Consider the following 20,407-nt stretch of genomic DNA (forward strand, 5'->3'; position numbering starts at 1 on the left):
TCTTGGGTCAGCTTTTCATTTCTCCCATATGGGGAAGCTGATCTTTCCTGCATTTTCCTAGGTACAGATATAGGATTAAATTCCTCTCCCTCAATCCTACCCTTAACCATTAGTGGGGGAAATGCGGAACTGACCCAACATCAGATTCCAGGGGCAACTTCACCCTCCCCAGGGAGGCATCAGAAACACTTCAAAAAAGCAATGAAAATATAAGGCCACATTATGGCTGAGAAGAACCAGCCGGAGTAATGGCAGCTGGTAGAGCTTTACGAGTTAATGCAACATGGCGGCAACTTCAAGACACAGTAACTGTTTGAACAGTTTCATACTACAGCGGATGAAAGAGCGGAAGGAGCGTGGAGGTGTGGAAATGGACAGCTAGGAAGAAGGAAAGGAGCGGAGTGTAAGAGGGAAGCAGAGTGCTGAGAAAGATTGTCAAGGACAAAAAGAAAAAAAACATACTCCGGTAGGTCAGAAATTGAACCTGACGAGAGTAAAGATGAATTACCTACGGTGGCAGGTGTGGTGAAGACCAGAGTTCAAGCCTCGCCCTGATGATGACAAAGATGATTCCGGTGCAGTAGGAGTGAGATTTTTTAGAGAGAGGTGTCAGGTTGGGTGGAGAAGAGGTTGGGGACTGTTGAATTGGTGAAAGTAACTCGAAGTGGACTCGTGATTTCTTTTTTGTGTGTCTTCCGTCCAGAGGGAGCGGGTGCTCAGCACAACGCGCCTCAGGACAGGACCTGTGACTTGCTTTGATATGGAGCGGGTAGCTGTTGAAAGGAGTGATAACTGGGGTGGCATTTAAATGTTGAGGAGGATCAACTGAAATGGAAGATTGCCGGTGTTTGTGACACCCGCCATTTGCTGTGACGCAGACACGGTGGAGAGCATGGTGAAACACAGAAGACACCATCTGTCCTGCTGAGTTTTAATGCAGAGTCTTTACCCGACAGTCAAGTTAGGAGGTTTCAGTTATCCCGTGAGACCTTTTGTCCCGAACCCATTACAGTGTTTTAGGTGCCAAGCTCATGATCATGTTGCAGCAGTGTGTAGGAGGGAAATTCCTAAATGTGAGAAGTGTGCAAGAGGGCAGGAGTCAAAGGAATGTGTAGTATCATTGGAAAATGCTGTGTGTGTTAATTGTAGGGGTACCCATGTTGCTGGAGATCAGAAGTGTCCGGTGAGAGAAAGATAGATCGAGGTTGCCAGGGTCAGAGTAGTACAGAAGATGTTGTATGCTGAGGCATTGAAGAAAGTAGTAGAGGAAGATGGTACATGGTGAGGGATCCTAAAGGGCTCCCTGTGAGTAGGCAAATGGCAATAGAGAGTGACAGGAATAACATGTGCTTCAGTAAGGTTGGCTTCTTAGCCATGGTTATCAACACAGACAATTTACTTAACAAAATATAAATGCAACATGTAAAGGGTCCCAGAAATTTCCCCCCAAAAGTTATTTCTCTAAAATGTTGTGCACAAATTTGTTTAAATCCCTTTTAGTCAGCATTTCACCTTTGGTAAGATAATCCATCCACCTGACAGGTGTAGCATTTCAAGAAGCTGAATAAACAGCATGATAATTACACTTGTGCACCGTGTGCTGGGGACAATAAAAGGATACTCCAAAATGTGCAATTTTGTCAGACAACAACACAATGCCATAGATGTCTCAAGTTTTGAGGGAGTGCACAATTGGCATGCTGATTGCAGGAATGTCCACCAGAGCTGTTGCCAGAGAATTTCATGTTAATTTCTCTACCATATGCTGCCTCCAACGTCGTTTTAGAGAATTTGGCAGTACGTCCAACCGGCCTTACAACCGCAGACCACTTGTAACCATGCCAGCCCAGGACCTCCACGTCGGGCTTTTCCCCCTGCGGGATCATCTGAGACCATCCACCTGGACAGCTGATGAAACTGAGTAGTATATCTGTCTGTAAATAAAGCTATTTTGTGGGGAAAAACTCATTCTGATTGGCTAGGCCTGGCTCCCCAGTGGGTGGGCCTTACTCCCAAGTGGGCGGGCATAGCCCACCCATGGTTGCGCCCCTCCCCAGTAATGTGAAATCCATAGATTATGGCCTAATGAATTGATTGAAATTGACTGATTTCCTTATATGAACTGTAACTCAGTAAAATCGTTGAAATTGTCACATGTTGCGATTTTGTTGCTTCAGGTGGCAGCTGCAGAGAGGTACTTGGGTGTATGAGGTTTTACTGCAGAAGAGTTACAAGGTGTGTTGAACGATAGTGTCCCGCCCTGTAGGATCAGATAGGGCCAAGTAGTGGAATAGCGTGTGAGGCTTTAATGGGTGTAGGGTTACTTGGTAGGGCAATATTTCTTCCCTTTCCCAATTATCATTCCCTACCATATTAGTTTCACAAAGTGTAATGAATTTATAGAACCGTAGGCAGACACAGCCCACACATTAGGCGGTGGTGACGGTTAGCTAGCTACGTTCATCTGTTTTTTGTTAACATTGTAGCTAAATGGGATTGCTAGCTCGCTACTTAATTATTCGTACTATATACGAATTGTCTGTGTTTGTTTGTTATTTTCTTTGCAGACGATCATGATATACCGGCACAGACAAATGAGGCACAGGGAAAAGGGCGCCATTTGAGACGGAACCATTCTTCTCTGCTGTACCTTGAGGAAGGCTTCCTTCTGCTCCAGGTGTTTGCTGATGAGGGGGATGACATGGTCCGTCTCGGCCATGGCTCCCAGCTTGTCATGGCCACCACACCAGTCCTCATCTCGCCTGTACTCTTGCTCCAGACTCTCCAGCACACTGCATACCTGAGGAGGGCACAGTCGTCTCAGTTAGTCCTCACAATAGGTCACACACAGTTTCGAGGTGCCAAGGAACCGGAAGTACAGCCATTATGCAGCCTTTTCCGTCTTTGAGTTAAAAAAATAAATACAAATAATGTACCTTTATTTCACGAGGCAAGTCAGTTAAGAACAAATACTTATTTACAATGACGGCCTAGGAACAGTGGGATAACGGCCTTGTTCAGGGACAGAACGGCAAGATGTTGACCTTCTCAGCTTGAGGATTCGATCTAGCAACCTTTCAGTTATTGGCCCAAAGCTCTAACGACTAGGCTACCTGCCGCCCAGTTTAACCAAACACAAAACCACATCATCCTCTGTGTCTTTTCATTTTATTAAAGGAGTGGGAATTCATATTTTTTATTGTTTATTGAGGATATAGCTAGAGACAGGATGATGTGATTAAAGAGAGAACGCCTCTCAAGTAGGCCCTCCAGGCCTCCACCACCATTTGTCTTAATGGATGGGAAATGCTTGAGGCGGTTTTTGAGTGATTCAGCTAAAACTAAAAACAATTCAGGGAGCACTGCGTGTGGGTGGGGTGGACACACACCTGCTCTGAGGTCTTGTAGAAGGCCACAGAAGCGTTGACCAGCTTGAGTCGATCCTCCATCTTGAGCATGAGCTGCTGCCAGTGCATGGCCACCTTCTCGGCGCAGGCCCGTATGCCGTCCGGGTCAAAGTGGCCCGCCTGGAGCATGACCTCAGCCTTCTGCTGCACCTGCAGGGCACTCTGGTGGGTTTTCTGGAGGGAATTGGCATGAAACAGGGACTGAGGGGACAGAGAGAGAGAGGTTTGTTTAGGGTCAGGGTAAGTGAGGGGTCAATGTTACATGATCGTGTCTTAATTGCAATGTACATGGTAAATATGAAGTTTTTGAACATGTGCTTAAATTATTTATTTTTTTAACATGTGCTAAGACTTGAGATCGTTTCATGTTTACATTTGTCTTCTACAATGATGTTTTTTTTGGGGGGGGGGGCTGAGAGAACATTCACTAAGTGCGTCATTGGAGCATGTCGAAACTGAGAGGTTCAAAAGAAAGGGTAGCGCTGCTCTCGGATCAGCTTTCCACATTCAAATCTTACCTTAATTACTTCATAATACTGATGACGGATCAGCTCCTAGAGAGATATTATCACCTATGGCTGCAAATACAGAGGTGGCTTATTCTAACGCTGACCCAATAATGATGCACAAAATCACAGATTTGGCAAATCATTGCGCATGTTGTTACACACCATGAAATATATTGAGACAGAAGGCTACAATTTGCACGACTTCAATATGATTTCCTATAGGCCTACTGTATTTATCTTTTAATGTAGTCATCTCGGTTTTCACTTGAAGCATGTTTTCATCCCTCCGCATGTTTAACAATGGCAAAGACGTTGGCAACTTTGTATCCGTTGGCAACTTCCGAAGTTTTCAGCGGTCACAGAGAGACAGACGAACGTCTTGATTCCATGTTTGGCGGAGAGAGGGGCAAAAGAAAGCATCTAACAGCGCACCCAGCTGTTCTACGTTGTCTGAGGCAGGTGCTAAATAACAAGCGTTTTTCAAGTTTCAACTTTTTCGAGCTGTTTCCCAAAAATGTACGTCTCGAAAAGATTTAATGACGCTCCTACGATGGTTCTAATTATGAATTTAGCCATAAGATGCTTTTGGGAAACTGGGTCTGGTCAATAGTAGTGCACGGTATGGGAAATAGGGTGCCATTTGCGATGTACCCTAGTCTGCCGACTTCCTCTCCTCTTTGTTCATCATCTCACATACGTATGTCCTCTAGGAAGGAAAGATTCAGTTGTAACCGTGTCAAACGGCTGCCTGTTTCTGTTGCTTGGCTAGTCAGCAGCATCACAAAGGAAGAAATACATCTACATTTAAGAGACACCGAATGCACGTTTTTACAAGTGTACTCAATCTTACGGAATTCAACCCTGACAGGCAAACTACCATGTTGTGCTTTCCCTGCCAGATCCAGGCCTGGTTTACAACTATAAATTCACCAGAGATAACCAACGCAGGAGAAACGGAAAGGATGCAGTCAAGAGTCATTCAACATTTCTGCACTTACACAAGAAGGAATACAGTATTTAACGTTTAGTTACTACTTTGAATCAAAAAATATGATGATTTGTGTATTGTCAAAAACAAAGCAAAATTCAGGAATTGTCTCCAAACAGAATGCGATCAATTGAGTATGTCTTTTGAATTGAGTTTGAAAATTCCATTTGAAATATTTATTGAATCGGTACAACAAGGCAATGTATCGTTACATAACAAACATGGACTTTCCTCACTGGATGAATCCTGTTACCCAACACTATAGGCCTTCCTACACTATACCATGGAGCATGCTTGCGCCCTAAATGCCACCCTATTCCCTTTATAGTGCACTACGTTCGCCCTGGGCCCATAGGGCTTTGGTCAAAAGTGGTACCACTACAGTATATAGGGAATATGGTGCCATTTGGGATGCACACCAGGCAGCTGGTCCACAGCTAATGGAGGGTAACTCCTCAGGAAATGACAGGAACAAGAGCCATACACCCTAAAGCATCCATCTCAGAGGAGTATTATACCAAATAACAGTTGTTGGTTCCTGTAGTGTAGAACGCTCTGCCAATGCAGTTACCTTAACAATATCCATTTAACATCTAATATGATACACTACATGACCAAAAGTATGGTGACACCCTTTCAAATGAGTAGATTCAGCTATTTCAGCCACACCCGTTGCTGACAAGTGCACAATAAATGTTCGTTGGGAGATTCATGAAATGGGCTTCCATGGCCGAGCAGCCGCAAACAAGCCTAGGATGCCCATGCGTGGTGTAAAGCTCGCCGCCATTGGACTCTGGAGTGAGGAATCACGCTTCACCTTTTGGCAGTCAGACGGAAGAATCTGTGTTTGGCGGTTGCCAGGAGAACACTACCTGCCCCAATGCATCGTGCCAACTGTAAAGTTTGGTGGAGGAGAAATAATGGTCTGGGGCTGTTTTTCATGGTTCGGGCTAAGCCCCTTAGTTCCAGTGAAGGAAAATCATAACAACAGCATACAATGACATTCTAGATGATTCTGTGCTTCAAACTTTGTGATAACAGTTTTGGGGAAGGCTCTTTCCTGTTTCAGCATGACAATGCCCCCGTGCACAAAGCAAGGTCCAATCAGACATGGTTTGTCGAGATCGGTGTGGAAGAACTTGACTGGCCTGCACAGAGCCCTGACCTCAACCCCATCGAACACCTTTGGGATTAATTGGAACGCCGGCTGCGAGCCAAGGCCTAATCGGCCAACATCAATACCCGACCTCACTAATGCTCTTGTGGCTGAATGGAAGCAAGTCCCCACAGCAATGATCCATCATAGAGTGGAAATAATGCTCATGATTTTGGAAAGATGTTCGACGACTGATACATGTAGTGTCTCAACCGGCTGGTTGAGCACATTTTTACCAAATTCTTCCTTTTTAGACTTTTTACATGTTAACTATTTATTTTCACATTCCTACTCTTCAAGGTCTCTACTAACAGGAATGGTACAATATAAATCCCTCACCTACTGCATTCCTGCCATTATCCCATATCTTTGGACACTGATTTTTTTGTTTTCTTACAGAACTGAGTAGGCAAAGTTAAAGAGCCACAACACTGAACTGCGGCAACCCAAAAGGATACAATGTATGTAAATGTCAAAAACGTGCTCTACCCGCCGGTTGGAAATAAGGTTGAAGAGCTTATTTTCATTCCCACAAATGGATTCAGAGCTGTGCTGGATGGGATTCAGGACACACACATGCATGCTCGCACAAAGGAATGCACTGGAACAGGCCACTGGGCCTCCGGTACTGGGCCTCCGGTACCAGAGTGAGAGCCACGGCAGAGCCTGTGTGTGCTGATACAGGACTTTACCGGGCAGCCCCATCCTGTGTGTGTGTGAGCGTTTGCCGTCATGCTCAGACCAGCAGCTATTTAAAGAGCTGAACGAAAACAAGCAGTGCACTGGTGTTGAGAGAGAATGTGTGTGTGTGTGTGTGTGTGTGTGTGTGTGTGTGTGTGTGTGTGTGTGTGTGTGTGTGTGTGTGTGTGTGTGTGTGTGTGTGTGTGTGTGTGTGTGTGTGTGTGTGTGTGTGTGTGTGTGTGTGTGTGTGTGTGTGTGTGTGTGTGACTAAGCGTGTATGGAGTTTACACCAAATATATGTGTATGTTTGTGTGTGTGTGTGTGCGTGCGTGCGCCCATGCGTGTGTATGTAGTTTCATGACAGCGCACATTGAAGTGATTAGCCTTGTCAGTCTGGTTTGGCGGGGGGAAGCAGTTACCTCGATGGCCAGCTGGAACTGTTCATGCTCCCTCTGGAGTTGCTCTGCCTCTGACAGCGAGCTGGCATTCACCATGCTGGCATTCAGCATGGAATCCCCATTCCGGATCCAGCCCAGGACCTGCACAGGACACACAGAGTAGGAGTACAGTTAGGCCTGGGCCAGAGGAGGCTGGTGAGGGTAGGACGGCTCATAATAATGGCTGTAATTTGGTGGATAGAATGGTATCAAACACATGGAAACATGTTGTTCCTGTGTTTTTCATACCATTCCAATTATTCTGTTCCAGCTATTACTATTATATGAGCCTGTACTCTGACTTAAAGTGCCACCAGCCACCACTGGTGGGCAAACGTTCTGGGCAAACAACAGCTCGCAGGAAGCTATGGTCAATGTGGCTTGAAGAACTCTGGATTATTGGTTGGCGTCACGTAACATAATACAGTACACATAATGTCACTTTCTTTATGAGCATGAAGATACTCAGACATGGTTAACTGTAAACAGCAGTTGAAAACCTAAGAATGGATTTAGAAATACACAAAGTCATTTAGACAGAGCTTATGTAATACATATCTAATGCAATCCCAAAATCAAGCATGAAATACAACTAGAGGCACAAAGCCGTTCAGAACAGTTTAGCTTCATAAGAGCACACATTTTTGGCATAGTTCGACATAAACAAGGGAATAAACTAGGATTAGCAGTAGTATTTTCTTCACGGGCATTTAACTATTAGATATTACATATGTTCCCTTTTGTTCATTTAGGAATCCCACGAGGGATTAGAAACATGGATTGTTTTTCCTCTCTAGCTTCCTAAAACTCAGAGACCCCCAGGTCAGAAGGATACTGAGGATGGCTAATCTCTACCACCATCTTTCGTTCTTTATTTCTCTCGCTCTCTCTTTCTGTCGGTCTGTCTCTGTACGTGTCTGTCTGTCCCTTCCCCTCTCTCTTTCTTTCTGTCTCCTTCTCTCCCTCCATCTCTCTCTCTCTCTTCTTCTTCTTCATATCTCTGTCTCACTCTCCCTCTATCTCCCGGTCTCTCTATCTCTCCTCTCTCTTCTTCTTCATGTCTCTGTCTCACTCTCCCGCTCTCTTAGCCCTGCCCATTGCTACACCTTCTCCTCCTCCCTCCACCACCACCACAATACCTGGGCTGAGCACAGTCCCAGAAGCCTCCTTCAGAGACGCTCTGCGACAATCAGGCTTATTTCCTGCCTTCCTTCCATTAGTGTGCATCATGCAAAGTGGAGCCTCTTCACTCCCAAGTCCCCGGTGACAGCAGTTTTGGCCCTCAATTACTACAGCCCAAATGAGAATAGTGCAGAATGTGGCTAGCGCGAGGCGAGACACCGAGGATGGTGTGAGGGAAGTTAGCAGCCATCTGGGAACACCTTTCTAATACTGAGTTGCGCAATCCATGTATCAATCGTCTCAAGGCTTAAAAATCCTTCTTTAGCCTGTCTCCTCCCCTTCACCGATAATAACTGAAGTGGATTTGACAAGTGACATCCATAAGGGATCATGGCTTTCACCTAGATTCACCTTGTCAGTCTATGTCATGTTAAGGTGTTCTTAATGTTTTTCATAGTCAGTGTACGCGTGTCACTACCACTGCGACAAACACAATTCATGATTTACGGAAACTGCAGCATTTTTTTGGTTGAGACGTATTTCGTCTGGAAATATTATCCAATATATATATATCAATTTCATTTGATATTGACGGTGAATAATTAAATAGTAGATTTAATATTGACTATAAGAAGTGATTTGCTATGTGGATGGCCTGGTTGAATTCAGTCAGAGAGCGATCCAGCATATTTTAATCATCCATCTGTATTTCCACAGTTTGCATTTCTTGATTAGTGAATACTGAATGTGCTCTCTGTCAAACTGACATTCAGATGAAAATGTCCTCAACGAGCTGCTCTCTCAGACTGGTGTCCCAAATGGCACCCTATTCCCTACATTGTGCCCTACCTTTGCCCTGGTCAAAAGTCATGTACTATGTCAGGAATAAGGTACCATTTGGGGCGCAACTTCAGAGTGACACAGATGATACTTTAATAGCCTGTCGGAGGATGATTAAATGACCACAACAGCTGAAGAAAATGCATTTCAAGTTTAGTGTTTTTCAATGGCACTGGCATACATTGAGTTGACATTTTACCCTACAAGCAGAAAAGTAGTCCTTCTGTAGCTCAGTTGGTAGAGCATGGCGCTTGTAACGCCAGGGTAGTGGGTTCGATTCCCGGGACCACCCATACATAGAATGTATGCACACATGACTGTAAGTCGCTTTGGATAAAAGCGTCTGCTAAATGGCATATTATTATTATAAAAGTAGTTAGAAACATGTTTGAGTGAAAAGTAGCCTTCACCAAGCAGCTGATACAAGCCAAACATTGAACCACTGCTGGCAGCCATGCACTCACACCGACTGTTTGATGTGGGGTGTATCCTGCTGCGTTCTCCCATTGTGTGTGTGTGTGTGTGCGCGCTGGAAACAGCTATGGACTCTCACCAGTCCAGTTCACCCTAATTAGCCAGAGTGTGTTTGTGAGTGCATATACAGTGGCTTCAGAAAGTATTCACACCCCTATTGTGTGTCACTGGTATACACACAATACCCCATAACGTCAAAGTGGAATTATGTTTTTTGAAATGTTTACAAATTAATAAAAAATGAAGAGCTTAAATGTCTTGAGTCAATATGTATTCAACCCCTTTGCTATAGCAAGCCTAAATATGTTCAGGAGTAAACATTTGCTCAACAAGACACATGATAAATGGCATGTGTACAATAACAGGGGTTAACAGGATTTTTGAATAACTACCTCATCTCTGTACCCTACACATATCATTTTCTGTAAGGTCCCTCATTCGAGCAGTGACTTGCACACACAGATTCAACCACAAAGACCAGGGAGGTTTTCCAATGCCTCAAAGAAGCGAACCTATTGGTAGATGGGTAAAAATATAAAACAAAAGCAGACACTGAATATCCCTTTGAGCATGGTGAAGTAATTAATTACACTTTGGATAGTGTATCAATACACCCAGTCACTACAAAGATACAAGCATCCTTCCTAACTCAGTTGCCGGAGAGGAAGGAAACCGCTCAGGGATTTCACCCTGAGGCCAATGGTGACTTTAAAACAGTTACAGAGTTTAATGGCTGTGATAGGAGAAAACTGAGGATGGATGAACAACATTGTAGTTACTCCACAATACTAACCTAAATGACAGAGTAAAAATAAGTTAAAAAATAAAAATATTCCAAAACATGCATCCTGTTTGCAATAAGGCACTAAAATAAAACTGCAACAAAATATGGCAAAGAAATGTACTTTATGTCCTGAGAAAAAAAGTGTTATGTTTTGGGAAAATCCAATACAACACGTCACTGAGTACCACTCTTCATATTTTTGTTATGGGTGTTCTTGTCTTCAGCAAGGACCAGGGAGTCTACTTTCCAACAGAGAGTAGGAGACAAATGCACCTTTCAGCAAGACTATAGCCTAAAACACAAGGCCAAATATGCACTGGAGTTGCTTACCAAGATAACATTGAATGTTCCTGAGTGGCCTAGTTACAGTTTTAACTTAAATCGGCTTGAAAATATATGGCAGGACTTGAAAATGGCGGTCTAGCAATGATCAACAACCAACTTGACAGAGCTTGAAGAAATGTGGTACATTCCAGGTGTGCAAAGCTCTTAGAGACTTACCCAGAACAGCTGTAAATCGCTACCAAAGGTGATTTTAACATTTGAGTCAAGGGTGTGAGATATTCCTGCATTTAAATTTCAATAAACTTGCAAACATTTCCAAACATTTGTTTTCACTTTGTCATTATAGGGTATTGTGTATCACAGGAGGATGGTGGCACCTTAATTGGGGAGGAATGGTATCAACAACATCAAACACATGGTTTCCATGTGTTTGATGCCATTCCATTCGCTCCGTTCCAGCCATTATTATGAGCCGTCCTCCCCTCAGCAGCCTCCACTGTTGTGTATAGATGGGTGAGAAAAACATGTATTTAATCCACTTAGAATTCAGGCTGTAACACTGCAAAATGTGGAATAAGTCAAGGGGTATAAATACTTTCTGACGGCACTGCACAATATGAGCGTGTGTATGTGCGTGCGTACTCCCACCCACCTGTTTGACCTCTGACTGCAGGTGTCGGAGCTGCAGACACTCCTGCAGTCTCTTCTGGGTCTGGTCAGCGCTGACGTCCAGCTCATGCTGCTTCTCATGGAGGAACTCCAGCAGCTCCTGGACCTGAGTGGCCAGATCCACCTCTTTTTCCCCAGTCAGCTCAATGCCTGTACCACCACACGAAACTACTGTCACGACCACATGAAACCATACAGTCACATATAGTTACATTCCATAAGTTAGCCTATTCAGGTTGTCGGGTTTTAAAGGTTCTGCTCTTGTTCCTGTCAGCAGAGCCTGAACGCTAAGACCAAATTGTATTGGATTGGTTTGAGTGTTCACCCTATCACTGGGCAATAGGAGTGGCTGCAGACCCTTTGTGGTATATATGAAGGATGTGTTATAAACTGTAGCACTAGGTGGCGCTAGTCCACCAGTTCTTCTCCATTTCAATCTGCCGTGTTCCTTCTCAATTAACAAATTAAATCACCCTACTTAAAAAGACAACACTTCCCTTCAATGTAATTAAATAATGACTGTGATTACCCCTAAACCCCGGGGTTATCAAGTCTATCCCAAATGGAACCCTATTCCCTATAATGCACAACGTTTGACCTGAGCTAGGAGGAGCACCACTCCAAAAACCTGCAATGAAACTGTCCATACTGTAAATGCACACTATAAAATGTGACACTAGTACAGCTGGCTATTTTAACCTCCCATCCTGAAATATTGTCTAGAGCCCAGCACAAACCTTTGGAGGGCTTAAGTCTCCATTGGTCCCGACTGAGGGGGATGTCACAGTCCACACAGTCCATGAAGGGCACACGAGGGTGGCCCAGATTTCAGCTCCACCCCCCTCCCTCCCCTTCCTCCCCCCTCTTGGCACAGAGTGATGGCTGGCATGGTGGATGCTCCTCACCCCTCTGGTGTGTGTGATGGGGGCTATGGGGAGGTGGTGTGGGCGCGTCCCAAATGGCACTCCATTCCATATAAAGTGCACTACTTTTGACCCGGGCTCATAGGGCTCTGGTCAAAAGTAGTGTATTATATAGGGAACAGAGTACAATTTGCGATGCAGCTCAGGCCTCGTATTAAGCCCCATGCAGTGCAGTGGGGAGGGTAAGAGGATTGTGCTGAGGGAGAAGGAAAGCCATGCTTTTTTAACCTAATTCCTGACTCCTCTCTCTCCAGATGGTTAATTCCAGATTCGACCCAGCACCTCTGATGCTGCCTCCCTCTACCCCATCCTACCTATCAACTCCTTCTACTTGGCCCAAGTCAGGTGACCTCTGCTCTCTCTCAGTTGGCAGGGCAGCACATTCTCAGTCACATCAATGCTCCTGTCCCAATCTCTGAACCCGCAAACACAATAGGAGTCTTACAGCCAGAAACAGACTGGCAAATTTCAGATGGGCTTTTTCATTTTTAGCCTAGCCGGAATGTCTATATCGTTTTTTTGTTGTTGTGCAGAATGATCATTGTTTGGCTAATAATGGGAGCCTGAAGGGAAGAAATGGGACAGTTTTTGGGCCTTCAAGACAAAAAATGCACCTGTGTTAGAAAAGGCTGGACCTCCGCTAGAAAGGTGGCTGTCAGAAGTATTACAATGTAAACATACTTTTAATCTGCATATTTCAAGACATGGCATATGGGGGTGTAGTGAGATACCCAATGGACTGGACGATTCTCTTCTCATCACTCATCTTGAAAAAACGTATACTTAAAACTTGAAATATGTATATACTAAAAACTTGGAAATCAATCAACCCACCATCAACAGACTGGAAAAATCGAGTGATTTATTATTAAAACATTGAAATAGCACGGGCGACCGAGAAAAACAAATTGATACAATTTAAGGCCTAGTGGCAAACAATCATGCAGGCACTAGGGATGGGGGTGTGGCCAGGCACGAGGGATGGGGGTGTGGCCAGGCACGAGGGATGGGGGTGTGGCCAGGCACGAGGGATGGGGGTGTGGCCAGGCACGAGGGATGGGGGTGTGGCCAGGCACGAGGGATGGGGGTGTGGCCAGGCACGAGGGATGGGGGTGTGGCCAGGCACGAGGGATGGGGGTGTGGCCAGGCACGAGGGATGGGGGTGTGGCCAGGCACGAGGGATGGGGGTGTGGCCAGGCACGAGGGATGGGGGTGTGGCCAGGCACGAGGGATGGGGGTGTGGCCAGGCACGAGGGATGGGGGTGTGGCCAGGCACGAGGGATGGGGGTGTGGCCAGGCACGAGGGATGGGGGTGTGGCCAGGCACGAGGGATGGGGGTGTGGCCAGGCACGAGGGATGGGGGTGTGAGCTTGCGATTCTGGGCAGATGAGATGTAATCAATGTGTGTGCGTCTGTAAGTTCTTGTTCGTATGTAAAAGTTTGTAAATGGAGTTAAAAACACAAAATACAAAAAGAAAAAAGAAAGTTAAAGGAGAAATGCTTCAACCTAAAAAAAAAAAGGAAGGCCTTAAAAATGGTCAAAGACTCCAGCCACCCAAGACATAAACATAACACCGGGAAGTGTTATAAGCATTAGAAAGTATATATACTGTAAATAGGCATATGTCTGGATTTGATTAGAGCTTTGATCTAGCCTGATGCAACCTGAGCCTGATGAGCCATCCATAAAAAAAGAAATGATGAGCACTGCATTAAAGTCATTTAATGATCCCAACCCCCCGAAAAAACAAATGACTGTGCCGTTATCCAACACAAACACGATATAGGCTACAGCACATTACGCACAACAGAAAAAAAGCCCATAGATGTAGCCAGCTATATGTTCTCTTGGGTAAATAAATGAAACCAGCTCCAGTAGGCGAATCTGTTTTAGTGTGAACTGTATTACTGTACTGTATTGTATCATACGGACTGTTGAAACCATGATAAAGCGGGGAGAGAACATGTGATTCTGGTGCAGCACATGCAGCCTAAAAAGTTACAAGTATAAAATAGCTAATTTGATTGTCATTTAGAAATTTAATTAGGGCCTATTTGTATAATTAGTAGGCTGACGCATATATACCTTATGTCGGCTGACACATATACAGTAGGCTGACACATACACACGCATATGCCCCAAATATTCTTAGCCTACCTCCTCTCTTCCTCTCTCTATTGTTGCTTCATTCCTTCCTCGCTTTCAACAGTTGAATGAAATAAGTTTAGTTGTCCTTATCTTATCATTCTAATGTCATCCTTGAATAATATAGGACAAAAATGAGATGCAGAAGGCTTTCACTTCTCTTCACAAAGATTGAATGGTTATGGGTCTGAATAAATAACTCCTATAGCCTACCGCCATCGCTCGTTCGCTCTTCTTTCAAACGACCCGTGAGTTCTATTTGGCTGCTTTATTTAACATTCAGCCAACAAGAGTTTGCGTCCCTCTTCGAATAGTCTATTGGCGTAAAAAAAAAAGCACAAATAAAATAAATGTCCGGCAAGCTATTCTAGTCGAGCTTTTCCTGCATGGGACTCCAAGAGCTCAGGAGCGTTTAGTAATGAGAGGCCAGCGGAGCACAGCTGCGTGTGTATTGGGCAAGAGACAGAGGTCATAAGTTCGAAGCTTATTATGCACAACCCATCATTAATTAGATACATAAAAGGATAATACTGCATTGGATGTATTACTGTATGTATTAAAGAGGTAGGCCAGAACATCTATATACAGGGCTATGTTTATATATCAATATCGAACAGGATTATCTATTTTGGATGCAATTAGAATGGAGTGGATGGAGAGAGAGAAAGACTGTCGAGAGTTCACGCGTGCACTGATTTAAAGCAACGATATTCGATTGATAGCCTGTTTTAAAACTCTGCAGCTTCAATTTAAAAAGGTAAAGCCTTTACGATTAAAAAATACGGTGACCCGAAAGACAGATAAGAGGTGGGTAAAATAGACGCGCATTCGGAATTTATATAACTGTAGCATGGACTATGCTGAAGATAATGCAGGCCTATCTGTCACAAGAGTTACCATGATGAGATGATAGGTCTACATACATTGTGAACTGAGCTCCATACTGAGATGGGCGGTCTGTCCTCACCCTGTGCGTTGATGATTCATCATGCAGAGGCCTTAGAGAGGCCAGATTTAGACATCACATATAATGTAATAGTTCCATTTCACGTCATGCTGTTCATATAAATAATTTATTATAATTTACCAGCTTCTCGCAGTTACTTATCTCCTGGGAAAAGGGAGTGGTTTTGGGTGGTAAATCTCGGTAACAGGGTTTACACTATTCAAATTATGTACACTCCCTCCCTCCCTCCCTCCCTCCCTCGTAACCGGCTCCAGTCTGGTCTCAGTATCTCTCACCTGAGGCCTGGACTTCCATGATGTACTGGTGCAGGTCCTGTCCCTGCTGCATCACCTCGAAGGTCATGTTGTTCATGGCCAGCTTGCGCTCCGTGTGGCGCTGCAGCCGCTGCTCGGCCAGGTTCAGGTCCTCCGAGTTGAAGTCGTTCACCTGGCGCAGCAGGTCCTCGTTCCACGAGTCCAGCTCCGCCGTCACCTGCAGGGAGGTCAGCCAGGCAAGTTTAATGATGTTATTGTTGCACCTGGATGCGCCAAGGTACTCACACTGAGACAGAGTGTTATCGATTATGGAATTAAGTAGTTATGTGCAGTTCAGATGATACTGTGAAAGATGAAGCTATACCAAACAAAACTATTCCACTGGACATACAGTACATTACATGGATAGTAGCTATATCCCAGTATTATTGTTCTTCATGACAGCATTGGGTAATAATCCCCCCCCAAGTGAATTACTACTGTAGTCATTTAAGTTCCACTGGTAGTCTTTCTTTTATTCACTGTGGTATAATGCCATGTTTTTCTGAAACTGTAAGAGCCTAGATACATCCATTGGTAATTCACGGCACGTCTCAGCCTAGGACATACCAAAGAGCAACACTGCTCCACACTGCAGTTCAGTGGAGGCCCAGTCCTCATCAGGGACTACATAGACAGTTATCTATCAAAGTCAACTGACATTAGGTCTCTCCAAGCCTTATGCTAATATCATTAGATTACTGTGTGGCCAGCAGATGCCATCTCACAAACACACGAACACATTCTCATGCGCATACACACACACACACGCACACGTTTAAACAAGCACACACACGTACGTATGCACGTACACACACGTAGACACCAGTGGAGGCTCCTCATAAGAGAAAGGGGAGGACCATCTTCAGTGAATTTCAGAAAAATACAAATATTGTAATATTTAAAAAGTTATAATTTTCAGATAAAACTATACTAAATATACTCATGTCACCAAATAATTGATTAAAACACACTGTTTTGCAATGAAGGTCTACAGTAGCCTCAACAGCACTCTGTAGGGTAGCACCATGGTGTAGCCAGAGGACAGCTAGCTTCTGTCCTCCTCTGGGTACATTGACTTCAATACAAAACCTAGGAGGCTCATGGTTCTCACCCCCTTCTGTAAACTTACACAGTAATTATGACAACTTCCAGAGGATGTCCTCCAACCTATCAGAACTCTTGTTGTCCACCCAATCATAGGATCAGCGAATAAATCTAGTACTTAGAGCATAAGCTACAGCTAGCTAGGAACAACTTAATTTCTTCTTCAACAATGAAGGAGAAGCAAGAGAGAGAGAGAGAGAAAAAGAGAGAAGGGGCTAGCTAAACTCAGCAAAAAAATTAATCATGACCCTGTAAAAATTCGTAAAAATCGAAATAACTTCACAGATCTTCATTGTAAAGGGTTTAAGCATGCTTCCCATGCTTGCTCAATGAAGTATAAACAATTAATGAACATGCACCTGTGGAATGGTCGTTAAGACACTAACAGCTTACAGATGGTAGGCAATTAAGGTCACAGTTATGAAAACGTAGGACACGAAAGAGGCCTTTCTACTGACTCTGAAAAACACCAAAAGAAAGATGCCCAAGGTCTCTGCTCATCTGTGTGAACGTGCCTTAGGCATTCTGCAAGGAGGCATGAGAACTGCAGATGTGGCCAGGTCAATAAATTGCCATGTCAGTACTGTGAGACGCCTAAGACAGCGCTACAGGGAGACAGGACGGACAGCTGATCGTCCTCGCAGTGGCAGACCACGTGTAACAACACCTGCACAGGATCGGTACATCCAAAGATCACACCTACGGAACAGGTACAGGATGGCAATAACAACTGCCGAGTTACACCAGGAATGCACAATCCCTACATCAGTGCTCAGACCGTCTGCAATAGGCTGAGAGAGGCTGGACTGAGGGCTTGTAGGCCTGTTGTAAGGCAGGTCCTCACCAGACATGACAACAACGTTGCCTACGGGCACAAACCCACTGTCGCTGGACCTTCACTGACGAGTCGCGGTTTTGTCTCACCATGGGTGAAGGTCTGATTCGCGTTTATTGCCGAAGGAATGAGCGTTACACCGAGGCCTGTACTCAGGAGCGGGATCGATTTGGAGGTGGAGGGTACGTCATGGTCTGGGGGCTGTGTGTCACAGCATCATTGGACTGAGCTCGTTGTCATTGCAGGCAATCTCAACGCTGTGCGTTACAGAGAAGACATCCTCCTCCCTCATCTGCTACCCTTCCTGCAGGCTCATCCTGACATGACCCTCCAGCATGACAATGCCACCAGCCATGTCTCAGTTGTTGAATCTTGCTATGCTCATACAAATACTTACACACGTTAAGTTTGCTGAAAATAAATGCAGTTGACAGTGAGAGGACGTTTCTTTTTTTTGCTGAGTTTATAGTTAGTTGAATTTTTTTCCACTTTCACTGACTTATCTAGCGAATGCAGCTAGTTAGTTTCTCCTACTCATACAACCGGCTGAAAACAGAGAGGGATTCTAGGTTAGCTAGATGACTATGGCTATCCAACACTGGAACTCTTCCAAGTCAAGTGAAACTTTTGCTTGTTTTAATTTATTGCCACCAGTACCCACCAGTGTATCTGCTAAACTACATGCTGTACACTGGACTGCATGATTGTAGCGGGTCTACTAGTGCATTAGTTCGAGTAGCTATGTTGACTATGATGTTAGCTAATATGGTGATAACGATGTAGGCTGTGTGTTGGGGTTAGTGGTTATGAAATTAAATGACAGTTTGGCTTGGATAGGTTTTTTTGCCTGTTGTGTTGTACAATGAAGTCCACAAACGAAGGGAAAAGCTGAGAGGAGGAGAGCGCATAGATGCGAGAAGGAATTATACAACGAGCAAAGTGATCGTGTTTGTTGGTGGCTGCTATGAAAGTGAACGATGCGGGGATCAGGGGTGTATTCACTCCGCCGATTCTGTTGAAAAACGTTTCTTAAAACGGAAGAAAACAGAACGAAACGGGGATAAACCTACCTAAATTTGTCCATTAGAAACTCTCGGTTTGCAACTGTTTGGACTAGTGTTTACACCCTAGATCAGCTAGATGCAGGCAAGAGCGTGCAAGGCGGTATTGAATGTGTCACTGTCTGTCAACTCACATTTTTCTCCTGACCTGTGCACCTCCGTCGTAAACTGTAATTTGTAGGTTGTAGCAACCTTATGATGGGTATCGGGAAAAATGTGTAATAAAAATAAGGCCATGCTCATAAAAAAAATAATCGTCCTCCCTGATCTTAAACAGCACCGCCGTTGGCACACACCCAGCCACCCCCACGCACAGACCGTCCCCCCTCTCCCGCTCCTTTCCCTTGACCCCCACCCACCAGCCTCTGGTGCCTCACCTCGATGGTGTACTGCTCAAAAATGCGTAGCTGCAGGAAGATGTCAAGCTTGATCTTCCTCTCATGGAACAGCTCCTCCATCTGGCCCTGGGCCTCGTCCAGCTGCTGCAGGACACTCTCAATGTGGGCGATGGAGCTGTTGTGGGGCATCTTGTTGGTGGACATGGCAGCGTCCCTGGAGGAGGAGAGAGAGACAGCAGCAAGATTTGTGACCTGTTGCCACAAGAAAAGGGCAACCAGTGAAGAACAAACACCATTGTAAATACATCCCATATTTATGTTTATTTATTTTCCCTTTTGTACTTTAACTATTTGCCCATCGTTACAACAACATATATAGACATAATATGACATTTGAAATGTCTTTATTCTTTTGGAAATTCTGAGTGTCATGTTCACGGTTCATTTTTATTGTTTATTTCACTTTAGTTTATTATCTACTTCACTTGCTTTGGCAATGTTAAGATATGTTTCCAATGCCAATAAAGCCATTGGGATTGTTATTATTTCTGGGGTTATTGCTTTGCTTGTGTTGACAATGTAAGTTGCTAACTTTTCATGTCAATAAAGTACAGAGACAGAGACAGAGAGAGAGAGAGAGACAGAGACAGAGACAGAGAGAGAGAGAGAGAGAGAGAGAGAGAGAGAGAGAGAGAGAGAGAGAGAGAGAGAGAGAGAGAGAGAGAGAGAGAGAGAGAGAGAGAGAGAGAGACCCTGAGCTGTGAGATGGGTAGTACTAAGGGAGCAACTCAAATGGCAACCTATTCCCTTTATTGCGCAATACCTTTTGACCAGGGCTCCTAGTGGCGCTAGTGCTCAAACCTTCTCCAACCTATCTCCTGATTCTGCCTCCTCAACCCTCCTCTCCTCCCTTTCTGCATCCTTTGACTCTCTATGTCCCCTATCCTCCAGGCCGGCTCGGTCCTCCCCTCCCACTACGTGGCTCGACGACTCATTGCGAGCTCACAGAACAGGGCTCCGGGCAGCCGAGCGGAAATGGAGGAAAACTCGCCTCCCTGTGGACCTGGCATCCTTTCACTCCCTCCTCTCTACATTTTCCTCCTCTGTCTCCGCTGCTAAAGCCACTTTCTACCACTCTGAATTCCAAGCATCTGCCTCTAACCCTAGGAAGCTCTTTGCCACCTTCTCCTCCCTCCTGAATCCCCCCCCCCCTCCTCCCTCTCTACAGATGACTTCGTCAACCATTTTGAAAAGAAGGTCGACGACATCCGATCCTCGTTTGCTAAGTCAAACGACACCGCTGGTTCTGCTCACACTGCCCTACCCTGTGCTCTGACCTCTTTCTCCCCTCTCTCTCCAGATGAAATCTCGCGTCTTGTGACGGC

General features: G+C 44.9%; 1 protein-coding gene across 3 annotated transcripts in view; it reads right to left on the reverse strand.

The window, feature by feature from the left end:
* LOC124042050 (kalirin-like) overlaps window positions 1-20,407 on the reverse strand; it is a 297,232-nt gene that overhangs the window by 96,844 nt on the left and 179,981 nt on the right. For all 3 annotated transcript variants that reach the window (XM_046360354.1, XM_046360336.1, XM_046360344.1), the window contains exons 13-18: window positions 19,062-19,236; window positions 15,664-15,859; window positions 11,336-11,502; window positions 7,161-7,280; window positions 3,390-3,608; window positions 2,651-2,800 (exon numbers count right to left, since the gene is read on the reverse strand). In XM_046360354.1, coding sequence (XP_046216310.1) covers window positions 2,651-2,800; window positions 3,390-3,608; window positions 7,161-7,280; window positions 11,336-11,502; window positions 15,664-15,859; window positions 19,062-19,236 — 1,027 coding nt within the window. The remainder of the gene's footprint in view (window positions 1-2,650; window positions 2,801-3,389; window positions 3,609-7,160; window positions 7,281-11,335; window positions 11,503-15,663; window positions 15,860-19,061; window positions 19,237-20,407) is intronic.

The sequence above is a fragment of the Oncorhynchus gorbuscha genome, linkage group LG01 (genome assembly GCF_021184085.1).
Source record: "Oncorhynchus gorbuscha isolate QuinsamMale2020 ecotype Even-year linkage group LG01, OgorEven_v1.0, whole genome shotgun sequence".
NCBI classification, from domain to species: Eukaryota; Metazoa; Chordata; class Actinopteri; order Salmoniformes; family Salmonidae; genus Oncorhynchus; species Oncorhynchus gorbuscha.